Consider the following 22156-nt stretch of genomic DNA (forward strand, 5'->3'; position numbering starts at 1 on the left):
GGGGTCCCTGTTTTCTACCCACAAGCCTCTAGGTGAAAGTTTTCCGTCTGTAGACGGAAATGGCCTCCCCCAGGTCCAATCCTATGATTCGTGTAGAAATGCTGGAGAAAACGGAGGGGGTGGGGTCTGGTGTCCGATTCAGTGTGCAAGCTGCCGACCCGGCGCGAATCCTGCTACGTTCAATACTCCATCGCTGATAGAACTATTTTAACACCAGGGAGCTCCATCTATCAAAGTGGGTCCGGTTTTATGACACAGGAGCGCTGCTATTTAGGACATCTTGAGTTAAGCAGAGAGGACATTCGGCACATCTTGCTTGCTAGTAGATCATAGCACTGCAATTTGAAATGCGGTATATAACCGAGGGAGCATCTTTAAAAGAAGAGGAAAAGAAAGTGAAGAACAAGTGGAGGTGGGCTTGGCTGGACGAGCAGGACTCCGCGGGCAGGCAGTTCCGCGGCTGGTGTAGAAAGATCAGTGAAGCCGGAGTATGTTACTGCATCGTTTGCAACAAGACCATCGTGTATGGAGGCAACGGAAAGAAAGTATTGGTAAAACACGCCAACTGCGACCGAAAACACGCTGCAAAGACGGGTGAAATCGTTACGGGGAAGCTGTCTGTCCCAGACCGAGTTTCAGATCTGAAGGTAAGTTCTCTACACATCCGCTGACTTGTACACGATGTACCACTGTGTTCTAGGGACCGGTCACTATTTACTCAGGGATTAGTAGCCAAATACTTAAGAGAAACATCGTGATGACAAAAACTATCTAAAAATGACTACAGTGTTTTATTCTGCGACCGGTTGCAATAAAAAGGTATTGACTTAATACATAAATAAACAGCGTTACGCGTCCCCACGTGTTGCTACAACTGTTTAAATAACGTACCTGTCATTTTTCTTTTCATTAACATCCTGACAATGTTTTACACTACAACTTTAAAAACGGCTTCAAAGCTCTTTTCAATGTCTGCTCTAGCGCACTGATTCATGTAGGCAGGGCTTCTCAGACTCGGTCCTGGGGACCCCCACCCTGTGTCTGCTGGTTTTCGTTCCAACAGAGCACTCAATTGCTTAATTAGACCCTTAAATTAAATGCATTTTCTTAATTAGACCTTTTTAATTGTTTTCAGCTGTTAAACAGTTGCAGAGTTCAAGTTACTTATAAAATGTCACAGCTAACTTGAAATCGAACATATCCACGTGATGTAAACAATCCAATTGTCTGCAAACCGGAGGCTGGTGCGTGCGCAGCTCCTAAGGGACGTCATCATTTACGCTACAGCCCCGTCACATGATAAGGGTGAGCGCTTGCTTTATGTTGTGAGCATGCGCAGTGTTATTGTTTAACATAGACTGTACCCATAGTGAGCGAGAGGGGTATTGCTGCAGAACGAAGGCTCCCACAGCGTAGCTCCCACAGGGTAGCGCTGCGTGCGCAACTCGTAATAGACGTCATCAGTATATGCTACAGCCCGATCACATGATTAGGGTGATACGTTTAGGTACTAAAACGAAGTTTATTTCATAAGAATAACCTAACCCTTAACCCATGGTTCGTGAGGTATTGGTCGTATCTTTAAATACACGCAACAATGACCTAACCCTAACCCTGAGGTTGGTGGGGTGGTATGGTCACGTGGTAGGGGTGTTGCGGGTGAATGAAGCATGACGTCTATCACAGTTGCGCACGCAGCACACTACCCCGCGGGAGCTACGCTGTGGGAGCCTGCGCCCTGCAGCGGTAACACTTGGAGTTAGCTAGAGGAGTGAAGATGTCGGTTGCTGAAGAGAGATCGGTAAGTGATCAATATGTTTAAATAGCAAATAAACAAAGAAATGTGTATTTGACCATAGCTGTTGTTTTGTTTAATTATACACGTGTGTAGATACCAAAACGTAGTATATTTTCCACGCTTTTTTGGTTACATTTAGCAGACTTATATAAGTGTACTCGCGTTGATCGTGCGAATGGTAACTGCGGTCAAGCTATATCACAGGCAGTTTTGAAATGCCGGTCAAGCTGTCAAACACTTATCTCGCAATCAGACGCTTAACTTGTATAGATAGTTTCCCTGTTTCAAGCAGTGACATTTTTCACTCAGAAAGATTTAGAACTGCACTGGAATAAAACGAGCGATGAAATACACTTTGATACATTTTCAAAAATAATGAAAAACGTAATATTTAATAAGTGTGAAAGAAATATGACTAATAGCTTATTGTAACACAGTCAAAGGACGATTCTATATTGTTTACATTATTGAGAACAGACATGTTTGCAACTTACTATTAAAATGTTTTTGACCAAACACGTGTGTGTGTGTGTGTGTACCAGTATGTGTGTGTGTATGTATGTATGTGTCTTTGTGTGTGTGTGTGTGTGTATATATTGTACATACCCTTCCATTGGACCTCCCTAAGTTCACTGCAGATGTGTTGTACACATGCCCCTTTCTCATATATCACAGTATGAGAATTTTACTGTAGCTTTTTTTATTTACAGTAAGCCCAATATCAGCCCTTTAGTGGTTATATGCTATTTCTACAGTCAGTGCTTGAAATGAGAAAAGAGGTGGCGGTACTCGTAGTAATCTCAGGCACCTTTTCCACCTCTATCTCTGTCTCCCTGTCCAGCTCTCTCTCAGGCACCCAGTCCAGCTGTCTCTCTTTCCCTCTCTTCCTGTCCAGCTCATCTAATCAGTCCTGCGTCTAATCGCGACTTGACCTGGACCATTCAAGATAAATTCCCCCGCTCTGTTTTGCAATGCACCCTGGGAGTTGCAGTTATTTTGCAATGCACCCTGGGAGTTGCGGTTGTTTTGCAATGCACCCTGGGAGGTGCGGTTGTTTTGCAATGCACCCTGGGAGTTGCGGTTGTTTTGCAATGCACCCTGGGAGTTGCGGTTGTTTAGCAATGCACTCCAGGAGGTGCGGTTGTTTAGCAATGCACCCTGGGAGTTGCGGTTGTTTAGCAATGCACCCTGGGAGTTGCGGTTGTTTTGCAATGCACCCTGGGAGTTGCGGTTGTTTTGCAATGCACTCCAGGAGATGCGGTTGTTTAGCAATGCACCCTGGGAGTTGCGGTTGTTTTGCAATGCACTCCGGGAGGTGCGGTTGTTTAGCAATGCACCCTGGGAGTTGCGGTTGTTTTGCAATGCACTCCAGGAGATGCGGTTGTTTAGCAATGCACCCTGGGAGTTGCAGTTGTTTTGCAATGCACCCTGGAAGGTGCGGTTGTTTTGCAATGCACCCTGGGAGTTGCGGTTGTTTTGCAATGCACCCTGGGAGTTGCGGTTGTTTTGCAATGCACCCTGGGAGTTGCAGTTGTTTTGCAATGCACCCTGGGAGTTGCAGTTGTTTTGCAATGCATCCTGGGAGTTACAGTTGTTTTGCAATGCTCCCTGGGAGTTGAGGTTGTTTTGCAATGCACCCTGGGAGTTGCAGTTGTTTTGCAATGCACCCTGGGAGTTGCAGTTGTTTTGCAATGCATCCTGGGAGTTGCAGTTGTTTTGCAATGCACCCTGGGAGTTGAGGTTGTTTTGCAATGCTCCCTGGGAGTTGCAGTTGTTTTGTAATTCACCCTGGGAGGTGCAGTCTATGCTCTGCTATGATGTTAATCTTGCAGCTGCTGCTGGGACAACTAAGTAACAACTAGAAAGTCACATAAATGCAGCTGACAGTTTGGAAAAGAAAACAGGCAGATAGTCAGTGATAAGAGCCACAGTGCTATTAAAAAAACTTCCATTGGACCGCTTCCATTTCACTGCAGATGTGTTGTACATGTCTCTCTACAGTATGGAGTTATTTGCTATTGCTTCTTGAAAATAAATAAAAACAAACAATAATAATTTGCACACAAGAGCCAGCTTCCCTATATATACACTGCTGTGCAAAACCCACAGACACATTCAGGAGTTACAATGTATATGGATGTTAGGAGCATCAACAATTTACTCAGAGCCTCCACTAGTGTGTTACACGATTATAACTACTTTGACTGTTATTAATACAGCTTAGTTTGGGTGAGAAGAAACCAAGCTTGTCATTTAGCAATCTTTAATACACATTGATCAGAATCTTCAAAAACGTGATCACAGCAACTCAAAGTAAACTCAAGAAAATGAAATTAATAGCTAGTTGAGGCACTTTTAGCAATAATAACCTCTATTAAACGATTAGGGTATTTGTCAATGAGCTTTTGGCATGATTCTTTTGTGATTTTTGACCATTCTTCAACGCAAAATTGTTCCAGTTCATTCAAATTCCGAGGACTTCTCTCGTGCACAGCCTTCTTCAACTCATACCGAAGATTCTCAATATGATTTAGATCGGGGCTTTGACTCGGCCATTCCAGAACCTTGATTTTATTCTTCTTTCACCATTCTGAAGTAGATTTTGATGTGTGCTTTGGATCGTTGTTGTGTTGGAACGTCCAGTTGCTCTTTAAACCGAGTTTTGTAGCGGAGGGTTTCGGATGATTGGCCAATATCTTTTAGTATGCTATGGAATCCATTTTACCATGTATTGGAATTAAATTTCCTGTGCCATTAAAGGAAGAACAGCCCCATAGAAGCATATTACCACCTCCATGCTTGACAGTAGGTATGGTGTTTTCTTTGTACGCCTCACCAGACTTTCTCCAAGTGTAACGACTATCAGCGTGACCAAATGAATTGATTTTTGTTTCATCACTCCACAAAACCTTTGACCAGAACTCGTATCCATCATTCAGATGCCGTTTTGCAGACTTTCAGTGATCGTCCTTGTGACATTTTCCTAAGAATGGCTTTTTCCTTGGCCTGCGACCATTGAGACCTTCACCACGCAATACTCAACCTATGGTTGAAATGGGAACCCCAGTCCCATTGCAGCCAATTCACTTTGAATATCTTTGGCAGTCAATCTGGGATTGTTATTAACCTTCCTCACTATTCTTCTGCTTGTTCTTGGTGAAAGAACCTTCTTTCTTAGAGACGTGTCTAGCACCTTGTAGATAATACTATCATAGCATCAAAGGGGATAAATACTTTTGAATTAGCATTTTTTGAATTTTGCAAAAATATTGCTGAAATAATTGTAGATGTCTTTCTTGTACTTTCTTTCCTCATCCACAAACTCAAAACATTTGCTGTAATCTTTGTTTTATTTATTTGTGTGTGTGTATATGTATATATATATATATATATATATATATATATATATATATATATATATATATATACATACATACATACATACATACATACATACATACATACATACATACATACAGTGCCTATAGAAAGTTTACACCCCCTTGAACTTTTTTCACATTTTGTTGTGTCAGTGCCTCAGAGTTTCATGCATTTAAATGAGGATTTTTTTTCACTTATCTACACACCATACTCCACACTGTTAAGGGGAAAAAAAGTTTTTATTGAGAAAAAAATTATATATTAAAAATACAAAACTGAAAGATCATAATTGGATAAGTCTCCACCCCCCTGAGTTAATACTTGGTGGAAGCACCTTTGGCAGCAATTACAGCTGTGAGTCTGTTGGGATAGGTCTCTACCAACTTTGCACACCTAGATTTGGCAATATTTGACCATTCTTCTTTACAAAACTGTTCAAGCTCTGTCAAGTTCCTTGGGGAGCGTTGATGGACAGCAATCTTCAAGTCATGCCACAAATTTTCGATCGGATTTAGGTCGGGGCTCTGACTGGGCCACTCAAGGACATTTAGCTTTTTGTTCCTTAGCCACTCCAGTGTAGCTCTGGCTGTGTGCTTTGGGTCGTTGTCATGCTGAAAGGGGAACTTCCGTCCCAGTTTCAGCTTTCTTGCAGAGGGCAGCAGGTTTTCCTCAAGGACTTCTCTGTACTTTGCTCTATTCATTTTCCCCTCTATCCTGACAAGTGCCCCAGTCCCTGCCGATGAGAAACATCCTCATAACATGATGCAGCCACCACCATGCTTCACAGTAGGGATGGTGTTCTTTGGGTGATGCGCTGTGTTGGGTTTGCGCCGAACATAACGCTTTGCATTTAAGCCAAAAAGTTCCATTTTAGTTTCGTCAGACCACAAAACTTTTTGCCACATGGCTACAGAATCTCCTGAGTATTTTTTTGCATACTTCAAACGGGATTCTTGAGTAAAATACAGGCCTGTAACAGGGTGAGGAGCCCTGTACATTGATTTAGTTATTTATTTTTAGAACAGTGTTTCCCCCTCCGCCCCTGTGTTATTTTGTATTTGTTTTGCATTATTATTATTATTATTATTATTATTATTATTATTATTATTATTATTATTATTATTATTATTATTATTATTATTATTATCGGTATGATTTATTTATATATGACGGTGAAGCGCCGCAGGTTTTTGTTATTGTAGCCATGTGTTTTGTTTTAAAATACCTCGTGGGAATGCGTGACTGTCAGCTGGTGATTATTGAATTAGCCGGCAGTCACGCATAGTAATGCTACCTGTGCAGACTATGGCCGAGGGGTAATGAGAGAATTGATAGCCAGTTAACCCCTCAGCCAGGATATAAAAGACCTGCTGTTTTAGCTGCAGGTGTGTGTGTTAGGAGCGAGAGCGAGAGGAGCGAGAGCGAAACGAAACTTAAATGAAAACTTAAGGGATCTGTGAAGGCTGCTGCCCAGCCGGACCGTTAAGTGTATTATTTTGTGTTCGAGATCTGTTTTGTTTAAACCTTTTATTTTGCTCTGTGAGCTCTGTGTTTTGTGTTTAAACGTTTTATTTTATTTCTGTATTTAAATAAACGGCGCGCAGCGTCTTTTTGTTTTGAGTCTGCAGTACTTGGTGTCAGAGTTTTTCCCTTCCTGCTTCTGACCTGACGTCACCGCACAGCCACCCTGTCACAAGGTCAGATTTGTGGAGTGCTTGGGATATTGTTGTCACATGCACACTTTGACCAGTCTTGGCCATAAAAGCCTGTAGCTCTTGCAAAGTTGCCATTGGCCTCTTGGTAGCCTCTCTGATCAGTCTCCTTCTTGCTCGGTCATTCAGTTTGGAGGGACGGTCTGATCTAGGCAGGGTCTTGGTGGTGCCATACACCTTCCACTTCTTAATAATCGTCTTGACCGTGCTCCAAGGGATATTCAAGGCCTTTGATATTTTTCTATACCCATCCCCTGATTTGTGCCTGTCAACAACTTTGTCCCGGAGTTCTTTTGAAAGCGCCTTGGTGCTCATGGTTGAGTCTTTGCTTTGAAGTGCACTACCCAGCAGAGGGAACCTACAGGAACTGCTGAATTTATCCTGAAATCATGTGAATCACTACAATTTAACAACAAAAGGTGAACATTTTGAAAGGGAGTGTAGACTTTCTATAGGCACTGTGTATATATTGTATGTTTCTACTATTTTTTTGCATCTCAGTCGCGCATTGTTTCTGACCCTGCCGTGCCTTACATCAATTTAAAGGATTTTTAATGGTCTTTATATATATATATATATATATATATATATATATATATATATATATATATAAAAACGTTTTACTGGTTTTTTTTTTTATGGATGCTTCTTGCGCCCCCGCTTGCATTGCTTCTCTCCCCCACTAGGGGGCGCCCCCCCCCACCCCCACCCGTTGAGAACCACTGGGTACATGTGATGGACTCGTCACCACAACACCTCACACCAGCTGCCATGCACACTTCACCTGAGCTGCCGTGATCACAAGTTCATGAAGACCCTGATCAACACGAACCAAAGACCTCTAAACAACAAGCCTGACCTCCCCCACCCAAACCAAGCTGCATCAACAACAGACAAAGACCGCTAAACAACAAGCCTGACCTCCCCCACCCAAACCAAGCTGCATCAACAACAGTCAAAGACCGCTAAACAACAAGCCTGGCCTCCCCCACCCAAACCAAGCTGCATCAACAACAGACAAAGACCGCTAAACAACAAGCCTGGCCTCCCCCTCCCAAACCAAGCTGCATCAACAACAGTCAAAGACCGCTAAACAACAAGCCTGGCCTCCCCCACCCAAACCAAGCTGCATCAACAACAGTCAAAGACTGCTAAACAACAAGCCTGACCTCCCCCACCCAAACCAAGCTGCATCAACAACAGTCAAAGACCGCTAAACAACAAGCCTGGCCTCCCCCCACCCAAACCAAGCTGCATCAACAACAGTCAAAGACCGCTAAACAACAAGCCTGACCTCCCCCACCCAAACCAAGCTGCATCAACAACAGTCAAAGACCGCTAAACGACAAGCCTGGCCTCCCCCACCCAAACCAAGCTGCATCAACAACAGTCAAAGACCGCTAAACAACAAGCCTGGCCTCCCCCACCCAAACCAAGCTGCATCAACAACAGTCAAAGACCGCTAAACAACAAGCCTGGCCTCCCCCACCCAAACCAAGCTGCATCAACAACAGTCAAAGACTGCTAAACAACAAGCCTGACCTCCCCCACCCAAACCAAGCTGCATCAACAACAGTCAAAGACCGCTAAACAACAAGCCTGGCCTCCCCCCACCCAAACCAAGCTGCATCAACAACAGTCAAAGACCGCTAAACAACAAGCCTGACCTCCCCCACCCAAACCAAGCTGCATCAACAACAGTCAAAGACCGCTAAACGACAAGCCTGGCCTCCCCCACCCAAACCAAGCTGCATCAACAACAGTCAAAGACCGCTAAACAACAAGCCTGGCCTCCCCCACCCAAACCAAGCTGCATCAACAACAGTCAAAGACCACTAAACAACAAGCCTGACCTCCCCCACCCAAACCAAGCTGCATCAACAACAGACAAAGACCGCTAAACAACAAGCCTGACCTCCCCCACCCAAACCAAGCTGCATCAACAACAGTCAAAGACCGCTAAACAACAAGCCTGACCTCCACCACCCAAACCAAGCTGCATCAACAACAGTCAAAGACCACTAAACAACAAGCCTGACATCCCCCCACCCAAACCAAGCTGCATCAACAACAGTCAAAGACCTCTAAACAACAAGCCTGACCTCCCCCACCCCAACCAAGCTGCATCAACAACAGACAAAGACCGCTAAACAACAAGCCTGACCTCCCCCACCCAAACCAAGCTGCATCAACAACAGTCAAAGACCGCTAAACAACAAGCCTGGCCTCCCCCACCCAAACCAAGCTGCATCAACAACAGACAAAGACCGCTAAACAACAAGCCTGACCTCCCCCACCCAAACCAAGCTGCATCAACAACAGTCAAAGCTGCACAACAGCAGCAAACACCAGCGGAGGCCCGGAGTAAACCGCGGATGCTACAACATCCATATACATTACAACTCCTGAATGTGTCTGAGGCTTTTGCAGAGATGTGTGTGTAAGGAAGTTGGCTCTTTTGTGGAAATTATTGTGTATTTATTTTCAAGAAGCAATAGCAAATAACTCCATACTGTGATATATGAGAGAGAGACGTGTACAACACATCTGCAGTGAAATTAGGGAGGTCCAATGGAAGGTTTGTTATAGATATACACACACACACACACACACACACACACACACACACGCGTTTTGGTTAAAGACATTTTAATGGTAATCTGCAAAAAGTGTGTTCTCAATAATTTAAACAACATAGAATCGTCCTTTGACTGTTACAATGAGCTAGGGAGGCTGTGTGGTCCAGTGGTTAAAGAAAAGGCCTAGTAACAAGGAGGTCCCCGGTTCAAATCCCACCTCAGCCACTGACTCTGTGTGACCCTGAGCAAGTCACTTCACCTCCTTGTGCTCCGTCTTTCGGGTGAGACGTAGTTGTAAGTGACTCTGCAGCTGATGCATAGTTCACACACCCTAGTCTCTGTAAGTCGCCTTGGATAATGGCATCTGCTAAATAAATTAGTGAGATTTCTTTCATACTTATTAAATATTACGTTTTTCATTCTTTTTGAAAATGTATCAAAGTGTATTTCATCTCTCGTTTTATTCCAGTGCAGTTCTAAATCTCTCGGAGTGAAGAATTTCACTGCTGATAGCTTGTATTGTACGCTGTATGGCTTGGATTGAAATACAAAACATCAATGCAAGTCCATTAATAGTAATGATGTGTAGTTGAATGAAGCTTTGTGCCCACATGTATTATTACAATATATTCGCTGTGTGGTTAAAGTGCTGATATGTTAAATGCACAGTGTTTGTACGCATGCAGTGTTTAAATTTCTAATACTCTTTTTTACATTATACGTCCGAGTGCAGTGATTTACTGTTTCTGTGTTGGATATGGAGGGTTGGCTAAATTGGTCAGAATCTGTGCGAATGATCTCAGTGAACTCACCCAGAATTTTAAAACGGCTGAAGTGAAGCCTGCATGCGTGGACCTCCATTAGGTCACGGGGGGACCTGCATTAGGTCGCATTTAATTGTAACAGCTATTGGGTCAATTGCAATGAAGATAAAGCTGTGGATGATCCCGTAGTTAGTACCTCAGAACCAGACTAAACTAGTGCGCTGGTTATCACCAATTGCAACGAACCAAGAACTTCCAGAGGTGCGGATTAAAAGTGTTCCCAATTCCAGAACTCCAGGTGATGACTGCTGCCCCCTGGATGTTCCTGATTTATGGGACTAAATGAAATCACCAAGCTCTTTAGACTAAAGGCCTTTGCACACTGGATCCGTTCCGTCATTTAGCATCCGTCATCCGAAAAAGTCGTGCGTCAATCCATTGCACAGTAGATGCGTTAATATCGCACTTCAGAGCACTGGTGTGCAGTGGAGGCTTTGTAGGAAATATACCTAGTTTCAGTATTTTAGTAAAAAATAAATACAGTTCTGTTAATTCTTACATAACATGAACAGAAAAAAAATGTTAAATGTAGTATAAACTTAATGATCAGCAAACGCTGATGGAAAATGTTTGCTAATTATTACATTTCTACTGGACTACAATAATGTTACGCAATACATAAAGAAAATAAAAAAACATGATATTACACAATAGTTGTTATAGCATCAGAAACCATATGGCCAATATTTCATTTTTCACTCGCTCCTGTAATAAGTATATCTAAAAGTTGGGAAGCTAGCAATGAGCTCTCTGTGTATGGAGCCAGAAATTCCATCCCTTTCATGCACTGCCCCTCTTTTATGATTGTTCAGCCCTGACCGCTCTTGCCCTGTCAGGCTTCTTTCTCTGATGTGTGTCTGTCCAGATGTGTTCTTTTTTTTCAAAGTCTTTTCCCAGTCATTTTTCATTGGTCAATGTAATTAACGCACATCAAATCGAACTTGTTTCGATTCCAACATGTACGCATCCCCGTTGTGCGACAGTTACAGACTCGTGTGTGAGGGGCAATAGGGAATGCACGTGATCGTTGTTTTCTTCTAGACACATGTTAAAATCGGATGCATGATCAGATCCACTGTGCAGTGGCCTTTACCGTACTAACTCGAGGTAAAATGAGAAACCTCATTCAAGACACGTTTTCTGAAATGAAGCCATTAATAAAACCAATATCAAATATATAGAATCCAAAATATGTATCTAACATTTAGCAATTTCAATTTTTAGTAGTAAATATAATTAAATAAAACACGATAATGAAACGTTGTTATTAGTGACTCCAGGCTAACTGGTGGCTATTGTCTTTAATCTACATGTCAATGGTATATTAAGCTGTCTCCTATATAAGAGTGTGCCTCATTGTTCCCATCTACATCAGTTTGATTTGTGCAAAGATGTTAGGAGATTACGGACATGTTTTGTATGCTTGATGAGTACGCTCTGCCCGAATGATATCCAGGCATTATCAAGGTTTACAAAATCCATGTGTTACACACAGCGAACAGGAGTTTAAAAGGCGGTATTGTTTATCCAAGGTGGCAGTCAGAAGACTGATAGATTTGCTGAAACCACGTCTGCAAATAGAGGAAGAGGAGGGCATCCTACTGACCCAGCTGCACTCTAGGTTTTAATAACTGTGATTTTATGCCACAGGATCCTTCTTGCGTGTTGGGCGGAGGGGGGGGGGGTCTGATTAACATCCACGAAAGCACCGTTTCCCGCGTTGTTCTCAGGATCTCAAAGCTGATAGTGCACTTCATGAAAGCTGCGTTTCCCGCGTTGTTCTCAGGATCTCGAAGCTGATAGTGCACTTCATGAAAGCTGCGTTTCCCGCGTTGTTCTCAGGATCTCGAAGCTGATAGTGCACTTCATGAAAGCTGTGTTTCCCGCGTTGTTCTCAGGATCTCGAAGCTGATAGTGCACTTCATGAAAGCTGTGTTTCCCGCGTTGTTCTCAGGATCTCGAAGCTGATAGTGCACTTCATGAAAGCTGTGTTTCCCGCGTTGTTCTCAGGATCTCGAAGCTGATAGCGCACTTCATGAAAGCTGCGTTTGCCGTGTTGTTCACAGGATCTCGAAGCTGATAGAGGCACTTCTTGAAAGCTGCGTTTGCCGTGTTGTTCACAGGATCTCGAAGCTGATAGTGCACTTCATGAAAGCTGCGTTTCCCGCGTTGTTCTCAGGATCTCGAAGCTGATAGTGCACTTCATGAAAGCTGCGTTTGCCGTGTTGTTCACAGGATCTCGAAGCTGATAGAGGCACTTCATGAAAGCTGCGTTTGCCGTGTTGTTCACAGGATCTCGAAGCTGATAGTGCACTTCTTGAAAGCTGCGTTTGCCGTGTAGTTCCCATGATCTCGAAGCTGATAGAGGCACTTCATGAAAGCTGTGTTTGCCGTGTTGTTCACAGGATCTCGAAGCTGATAGAGGCACTTCATGAAAGCTGCGTTTGCCGTGTTGTTCACAGGATCTCAAAGCTGATAGAGGCACTTCTTGAAAGCTGCGTTTGCCGTGTTGTTCACAGGATCTCGAAGCTGATAGAGGCACTTCATGAAAGCTGCGTTTGCCGTGTTGTTCACAGGATCTCGAAGCTGATAGAGGCACTTCTTGAAAGCTGCGTTTGCCGTGTAGTTCCCATGATCTCGAAGCTGATAGAGGCACTTCTTGAAAGCTGCGTTTGCCGTGTAGTTCCCATGATCTCGAAGCTGATAGCCGCACTTCATGAAAGCTGTGTTTGCCGTGTTGTTCACAGGATCTCGAAGCTGATAGCGCACTTCATGAAAGCTGCGTTGTCATGCAGCCCAATGAAGAGGAGCAACGAGATATTTGCACCGTGTTTTATTCTACAGCTGGAATACATGGAGTTATTGGGACCATAGACTGCACACCTGTGGCATAGCAACGTGTGGGCGGCCCGCCCACTTAGCATTCAGGCTCGCCCCAAAACAATGTGTAAAATCAAGTAAATTTTTAAATAAATGAATATTATTGAGCATTGTCCTATCAACATGATTTTAACAAGTGCTACAGCTGTCACTTGTTATGTTTTATTTACTACACTATGTGTACGCTTTCCTGCTGTTATTTACTGTTTGCTGCTTGACAACCAAAAGTCACTGTACATGCAGCCGTGTGACCACAGACCGCACACCTTTTCCTTTGCCACGTTCGGGGTGCTGTGAACAGTGGTCTGCGGGCGACACAGAGCCGAGTGCATATAATCAAAACATCGAAACAAACTAGTCTCTGTAGTTTTTAAAAAGACAACGGCCAGAAAGCGAATCCTGTATATCTGGGGCAGAGGATGGTCAGGCGCTGCGCTCAGCGCTGTTGGCGTTGCTTTGCAGCAGCATTTCTGATCTCCAGTTTCAGCCTTTTCCACACACTGTTTAAATGTGATTTTGTTCCTGAACGCCTTTCGGGAAACACAGCATTAAATCTGGTTGCAATTTCACTCCAGACATTTGAGCGTTGCAAAACCGCCGCGGCGTGTTTCTACCATCTTCTACCGTTTTGATGTCATTTTTTATGCACTCAATGAAATAGTTTCTGCTCTGTCAAGAAATTCTTAGCAGCCATGATTTCTTTGGTATGAATACAATAAACAGAACCCCTTTGTAATAGTTGGATGACTCGATTTGCATATGTAATTAAATTGACAGCTTTGATACTTGCTCTGATTAACGGTCTTTGTTAATAAAGTTATGTGAATAAATAAGTTTTGTATACACGACACAAAACCTGTAGGCTAATTGAAAATGTTATCCCAGCATTCGAATGCGTTTTAATAGAATAATAGAACTCGTAGGCTTATGCTATTACTTTTTTGTATTATTACTTTTATGTTTTACATATATACGACTTTTTAATTATTTATTTTTTTTCCGAAAACAATTTGCTTAATCAACTTTGCACTGTCAGGAACTGGAATCAGTGTGTTTGTGCACCTGGGGTCTCTGCTGCGTACTAAACCTGAGGATCAGCTTATCCCCAACTCCTTTGTTCGTTGCAATTGGAACTAACTTAATCCACACCTGGGGATGATCCCCAGGAAAGTACCGGAACAGCTAGACCGCAGCTTAGTGTGCTTGAAGCGTACTAACTCTGAATGTTCATGCAATTGACCTGTTGTGGAAGTACAGTGAGATTCTTACTTAACTCTCTCTCTTATTTCAGTTACACGTCACTGTGTTGAGGGCAGGAGAGCTGCCTGCATTAAAACGCTGCTCACAATGCTGTCAGCTGCATCACTGTCCTTTTTGTAAGCCATCTATATACAAGCCCAGGGACCGATATAACGTGAGGCGGCACTTGGGGGCCCATCTTAAACGGGCAGTACAGTATGAAGGTTTGTTTCATGTTTAAAGTTTTTTAAAAATGTATGTAAAATATTTTTTCTGCTTTCACCATAGATGGAAAATAAGCCAGTTGTAATCTTCATTGTGCTAAAGAGACATATTAATCTGTTATTTGAAATATTCTTTTTGAGAATAAACTTATTTTTTTCTATATGTCTTCATTTTTGACTACATCATAATCATTTGAAAATTACTTGAAACCATTTTTGTTTTGTCAGTGATCCCATATGATGCAAAAATATATGCTGTAAGCAGACCTGGGGTGACTTACCATTGTAATTTGAAATGATAATTGTAACTATAGGCACGCCTGTGTAATTGTGATTGCATCATTCATATAATTGATCAATTACAGTTCAATTACACCTGTCATACTTATTTTTTCAGAATTTGATACACATGTAATCCCCTGAATAACCACTACAACTATACCTGTTCATATTACTGTGTTACTTTTTTTTTTTTTTTTTTTAGTGGTCGGCAATTATTTTGATTGTTTTCTCCCCAATTTAGTAACGTCCAATTATTTTTATGCTCAGTTCACTGCTACCAACTCTGCGCTGACTCTCCTCTGAAGTGTGTGCCGTCAGCCGCCCGCTTCTTTACACACTGCAGACTCACCATGCAGCCACCCAGAGCTATAGTGTCGGAGGACAACGCAGCCCTGGGCAGCTTGCAGGCAAGCCCGCAGGCACCTGGCCAGACCACAGGGGTCGCTGGTGCGCGGTGAGCCGAGGAAACCCTGGCCAACCTAGCCCTCCCTCCTCGCGGGCGGCGCTCGGCCAATTGAGCGCCGCCCCTGGGAGCTCCCGTGCTCGGTCAGCACAGGAATAGCCTGGACTCTAACTCACGACGTCCAGACTATAGAGCGCATCCTGCACTCCATGTGGAGCGCCTTTACTGGATGCGCCACTCGGGAGCCCCTTACTGTGTTAGTTGTAAGAACCTCTTTGTACAGATCCATCTCTTCAACACATTTCCTAATCTTTCTCTCTTCAGGATACTCGGTGTGCAAATGCAACCTGGACTGCAGACCAGCTGGACATTTCCATTGTATCAGTTGTTCAAAGACACTGATAAGGAGGCAAGATATAATAAATCACCTTTCGATATGCCATCAAAAGCAGGTTCAGGGAGCGGCTTCCACGCCCCACAGCACAGCCTCGCTGCACTTCCAGGCACCAAGCGCTTCCACGCCCCACAGCACAGCCTCCCTGCACTTCCAGGCACCAAGCGCTTCCACGCCCCACAGCACAGCCTCGCTGCACTTCCAGGCACCCTGTCCTGTACAAGATGTCTCCTCTGTGCCTCTTCAGGCCACACGGTTACATCAGGGAAACATTGTAAGTGTGTCGTGCCTACATTGCGAAATGCTTTTAAACAGAAAAAACCTGCAAACAGAGGAAACGCATGGACACAAGTTTGAAAGACATAAGTTCTGTCAAATCTCCCCAGCCAGTGTCTTGATGAAGGAAATGGCAGGTTTGCTGTTGGCAAATCATGTACAGAGAAAAACTTGTGGCATGAATCCTCAGGCTGTGTGTGAATCGGATGAGTGCCGGCAAAACCAAGCGTTTGCTATTAGGAGTGTTTTGAGGGCATTCCAGTGCATCCGTGTGAGATCTCTGGAGTGCTGCGCCTGCATCAGCATGGCCCTGGAACACCTAGCCCCGGTCTCCCCTAATAAAATGACTGAACATTTAAATATATATATATATATATATATATATATATATATATATATATATATATATATATATATAAAATATATGATAATTTACTCAGTCAACTAAATAGACAAAGACCAAAAGTTCCAGTTCTTGTTGTGTCCCTGTACTGTAGGTTTAGTGATTTCACGTCAAAGCCCATAAAAGAACAGTTGCTGTTATACTTATTTGTACTAACTACTGGAACTTAAAATAGTATGTAGCGTTAACTGTGGAGTTGTGCTGAAAATGACAGTTCTTGGGGGGGGGGGGGGGGGGGAATGTTTAATTAACATTACAATGTTTAATTAACATTACAATGTTGCTTTGAAATTAGCCTACAAAAATATATTTCTGTTTGGGTGAATGAGAATAATATAGTATAGAAATGTGTGTGTGTGTTTGAAACGATCCGTGGAATTCTTCGTTTTATTGTTTACTTCCTTGTTTATGAAATTATCCTGTGATAGGGGTGTGTGGCAAAGTGGTTAACAGTGTGCAGGTGATCAGTGAACAGACAGACGATTATAATCCAGGTGCAATGGTGTTTAATGGGTTTGTACGTCCAGCGCCTGACGGCAAAACAAACAGTAAACAATAAATGATGGTAAGTAATACAGCGTCGTGTGTTACTTAGTTTGTAATCCCCGGGTTTGTCCCAAAATAATAGTCATGTTTATTATACACCCACACGAAGCACAAACAAGTCAGTTAGTGCGTGAATTAGTGCTTGTGGTGCTGATACAGTTATTTGTGATTCAAGTGCAGTGCTGTTCCGGGTTTGTGCTGGCCTCTGGAGACAGCTCCGGAACATGTTAGCTGTCTAATAACAAGAAGTAACAGTTAGCAAAAACAAACAAACACTCACGATACGGATACACAAAGCACAGGTCCTTCCGGGTTCTTTTTCTCAAACCAAAACGAAGGAACAGATTACGTCGCTTCATCCCCTATTTATACCGTCACCCATGACCCCTTGGTAAACGATTGCAGCCGCTCCTCCAATCCAAGGCTGCCACATCATTTCATTCCCGGGTCGATGAGTTCATGTACTGAAGCTCCGCCCCTTTTCTAAATGACCGACTTCCTTTTGCACCTCGGAACGAAGTGTAAAGTATTGCATACAGGCAATAAAAATGTGCATTATAAATATCATATGGGAGATACTGAAACTGAAGAAGGAATCTATGAAAAAGACCTAGGCGTTTATGTTGACTCAGAAATGTCTTCATCTAGACAATGTGGGGAAGCTATAAAAAAGGCCAACAAGATGCTCGGATATATTGTGAGAAGTGTTGAATTTAAATCAAGGGAAGTAATGTTAAAACTTTACAATGCATTAGTAAGACCTCACCTAGAATATTGTGTTCAGTTCTGGTCACCTCGTTACAAAAAGGATTTTGCTGCTCTAGAAAGAGTGCAAAGAAGAGCAACCAGAATTATCCCGGGTTTAAAAGGCATGTCGTATGCAGACAGGCTAAAAGAATTGAATCTATTCAGTCTTGAACAAAGAAGACTATGCGGCGATCTGATTCAAACATTCAAAATCCTAAAAGGTATAGACAATGTCAACCCGGGGGACTTCTTTGACCTGAAAAAAGAAACAAGGACCAGGGGTCACAAATGGAGATTAGATAAAGGGGCATTCAGAACAGAAAATAGGAGGTACTTTTTTACACAGAGAATTGTGAGGGTCTGGAACCAACTCCCCAGTAATGTTGTTGAAGCTGAAACCCTGGGATCCTTCAAGAAGCTGCTTGATGAGATTCTGGGATCAATAAGCTACTAACAACCAAACGAGCAAGATGGGCTGAATGGCCGCCTCTCGTTTGTAAACTTTCTTATGTTCTTAATTGGAGAGAAAACCGGGGTAAAAACCATTGGTGATGACTAAATTTAAAAAAAGAGAGCTGAAAACAATTCCAAAGGTCTGATTAAGTAAGTAATAGTAATTGAGAGCTCAGTTGCAATGAAAACCAGCAGACATGAAAACTGATCTACGAAACGTCGGTTCTGTTAAATCAGCTTCAGCGAGTGACAGCTAAACGGTTAAGCTAAGACTGTACTAAAGGACTGTGCTGTTCAAAGTTGAGCACTGCATTAACAATAATATATATATATAATATATAAACACTATTAATCCTACCTTTTAACGAACGTGACAGCTCTACAAAATGAGCATTGCTTGTGAAGTACATTTCCATACTTTTAGTACCCATCATTGAAACAACCAGATCACTGTGCTTTATGAACAGTGCAGCCCAGATCAGCCAGATCATTGTGCTTTATGAACAGTGCAGCCCAGTTACAGATCAACCAGATCACTGTGCTTTATGAACAGTGCAGCCCAGTTCAACCAGATCACTGTGCTTTATGAACAGTGCAGCCCAGTTACAGATCAACTAGATCACTGTGCTTTATGAACAGTGCAGCCCAGATCAACCAGATCACTGTGCTTTATGAACAGTGCAGCCCAGATCAGCCAGATCACTGTGCTTTATGAACAGTGCAGCCCAGTTCAACCAGATCACTGTGCTTTATGAACAGTGCAGCCCAGTTACAGATCAACCAGATCATTGTGCTTTATGAACAGTGCAGCCCAGTTACAGATCAACTAGATCACTGTGCTTTATGAACAGTGCAGCCCAGTTCAACCAGATCACTGTGCTTTATGAACAGTGCAGCCCAGTTACAGATCAACTAGATCACTGTGTTTTATGAACAGTGCAGCCCAGTTCAACCAGATCATTGTGCTTTATGAACAGTGCAGCCCAGTTCAACCAGATCATTGTGCTTTATGAACAGTGCAGCCCAGTTACAGATCAACCAGATCACTGTGCTTTATGAACAGTGCAGCCCAGTTCAACCAGATCACTGTGCTTTATGAACAGTGCAGCCCAGTTACAGATCAACTAGATCACTGTGTTTTATGAACAGTGCAGCCCAGTTCAACCAGATCACTGCTTTATGAACAGTGCAGCCCAGTTCAACCAGATCACTGTGCTTTATGAACAGTGCAGCCCAGTTACAGATCAACCAGATCACTGTGCTTTATGAACAGTGCAGCCCAGTTCAACCAGATCACTGTGCTTTATGAACAGTGCAGCCCAGTTCAACCAGATCACTGTGCTTTATGAACAGTGCAGCCCAGTTACAGATCAACCAGATCATTGTGCTTTATGAACAGTGCAGTCCAGTTCAACCAGATCACTGTGCTTTATGAACAGTGCAGCCCAGTTACAGATCAACCAGATCACTGTGCTTTATGAACAGTGCAGCCCAGTTACAGATCACTGTGCTTTATGAACAGTGCAGCCCAGTTACAGATCACTGTGCTTTATGAACAGTGCAGCCCAGTTGGAGTTACAAATGCTGCTCTGTGGATTTGCTCTGGTTTTGAAATCCGTTTCAGTACTGTCTGTTTTGTGAATGCAGCCCCCCAGTGAGGAGGTGACGGAGGCGGCCTGCTCTCTGATCTGCGACTGGGCTGAGCGCATCCTGAAGCGCTCCTTCGACACGGTGGTGGAGATCGCTCGCTTCCTGATCCAGGAGCACATTGTCAACCCTCGCTCCAGCACCGCACACATCATCATGTCTGCATCTCTCGCCGGTCAGTGCATCAGCTCTGTGGGACGGAGCAGGCAGTGGCACTCAGACCCCTGCTGGGGAGAGGAGGGTAACCGCTCTAGAACCACTCCTGCAGACCAGCCCGGCAGAGTCAGGGAGGGAAGTAAGAGCCATTCCTGGTTCTACTAGGAGTTTAATAAGACACAGCTGAGCTTGTTACCCACTGTGTCTAATCAAGCTGGTTGTAAAACCTGGAATAGGTGACACTGCTGTGCAATAGGAGTCTTATTCCCATCCCTGACAGTGGTTCAGACACTCCCTTGCAGTGTAAAAAAGGGCATTGAAGGGGAGGGGGGCACATTCACTATACAGGTGAAATGACCTAGGAAGTGCAAGACTGCCTGAAAGTAATTCCTGTAAACATCGCTTCCTGTGGGTGCAGTACCACACCACCAGAGGGCAGAGCAGCTACACACGAGTCTGACCCTGAGAGGGTGGAAATCTTTATTTGTGTGATATAGACTGAAATAAGAAGCCTTGTCTACAGCTGTATCCATTGCCAGAGCAGCACACTGCAGCCTCCTCTGACCTGGGGTATTGAATCATTTCCATAACTGCTGTAACTGTCATGGTCATTTCCATCTGATAAAAAAGAAAAACATCTGTAACAAACTACCTGACATTCAGATGGCTGGATCAGATCCATGTCAGGCTTACTATATATGTATGTTGGTATTTAATGAAAATACATGTTTCATCAACTTACATACTTCCTTCTAAACCTGCCCAGGTAAGAGCGAGATATCGAAGTGCACAACGCTTTCCTTCTAGTTTTAAAATATTTTTCTTTGTTTTAACAAAAACAATAAAGATAAAAAAATTGAACCGTTTTGAATGTTCTTTTTCTTTTGTAGAAAACCCTGCCAGACCCGATAAACGTCCCAGGATTGAAGAGGAGAGCAGTTCTGCACAGGTATATATATCAAACTGATACGCAGGCTTCGAGACTTGCACCAGCCCTGCTGCTGCACCCAGTCCTGGGGTTCAGAACTCTCCTCAGTGAAGTCTATTGTTGTTGAAATGATCAGGAGTTGGATAAGGCCCCCTGTGAAATAAATTGTTCCTCAGCTGCATCTTTGTTATTTTGATTTGACAGAGAACCAAGCGAAAGAAGTCTGAAGCAGACAACATGCATTTCTTCTCGCAGATTCAAATCCCAGCCAGCCCCAAGTCAGCAGCAAGGAGGCAGAGGAACGGGACCAGCCAGCAGAACCTGGGCACCGCCTGCCCCTCACCCCTCACACTGCTGCCCAGAGAGCCAGTCGTACCCATCGTCACGGGCAACACGCCCCTCACACGAGAACCAGCCGTACCCATCATCACAGGCAACTCGCCCCTCACACCACAGCAACATCCCCTGCCCACCCGCAGCAGGGCCAGCTTGCCTTGCTCCGAAACAGCAGCTGGGATTCATCACCCTACAGGGGGCCTCCGAGACTGCGAGGCCCAGAGCTGGGCATGTGAGGGGTGGGCAACCCAGTGGAGATCAAGGGATCCCACGGAGGCCGGATCTGAGGAACCGGAACACGAACGGACAGGCAACCTCCCCCCGCCGTGCGGAAGGGAGCTCTCGGACATCATCGAAGTCATCATCCAGGACGACAGGGGAGCGGGAGCACTGCGTCCCGCCAGTGCGGGAAACACAGAGGCTGCACAGCGGGAAACCATAGACCTGACTGCAGAGAGCCCTTAAGAACGGGAGCAGGGCATGGGGGCTAATCAAGTACTGCGAGGGGTGACGCTGCTTTGCTCTGCAGATATGCTTGAAACTGGTGGAGCAGCCCTTCTGCACACAGTCCTGGGGTTCAGAACTCCCCTTGTTGAATGTACACTTGAATGTATTTTTGCTTGCGATTGTAAGTCGCCCTGGATAAGGGCGTCTGCTAAGAAATAAATAATAATAATAATAATAATAATAATGTTCCTGCAGTGACCAGGTTCTGGGAGTTTGAACACTCAGCTGGTGGAAGCTGGGTTTACAGCAGTGTCTGGCCACTGTCCTACTCATTTACAGGACACTGTAATATACTACAAGCATATAATATGCCATGAATCAGGGGGCGTTGTTTCATTCATGTTTCATTGTGCTTATCAGATAAAACCTACAATCGGAAACCCTGTTGATAATAAATGATTACATTTGCATGCATCCATCGGCCAAAAATAATACACAACA

General features: G+C 43.8%; 1 protein-coding gene across 4 annotated transcripts; it reads left to right on the plus strand.

The window, feature by feature from the left end:
* Positions 1–41: 41 nt before the first annotated feature.
* Positions 42–22131, plus strand: LOC131696631 (DNA-binding protein RFX5-like). Of its 4 annotated transcripts, none has more exons than XM_059006031.1 (6): positions 42–647; positions 14466–14637; positions 15647–15990; positions 19789–19963; positions 20835–20893; positions 21077–22131. In XM_059006031.1, exons 1-6 carry the CDS (start codon positions 348–350, stop codon positions 21671–21673), a joined length of 1647 nt encoding a protein of 548 aa, XP_058862014.1. In that variant the 5' UTR covers positions 42–347; the 3' UTR covers positions 21674–22131. The 4 variants fall into 4 exon arrangements, with proteins under 4 accessions (XP_058862014.1, XP_058862016.1, XP_058862017.1 ...); XM_059006032.1 differs by lacking the exon at positions 42–647 and adding an exon at positions 1354–1801; XM_059006033.1 differs by lacking the exons at positions 14466–14637; positions 15647–15990.
* The last annotated feature ends 25 nt before the right edge of the window (positions 22132–22156 follow it).

This window comes from Acipenser ruthenus, chromosome 32, assembly GCF_902713425.1.
Source record: "Acipenser ruthenus chromosome 32, fAciRut3.2 maternal haplotype, whole genome shotgun sequence".
Taxonomy (NCBI): domain Eukaryota; kingdom Metazoa; phylum Chordata; class Actinopteri; order Acipenseriformes; family Acipenseridae; genus Acipenser; species Acipenser ruthenus.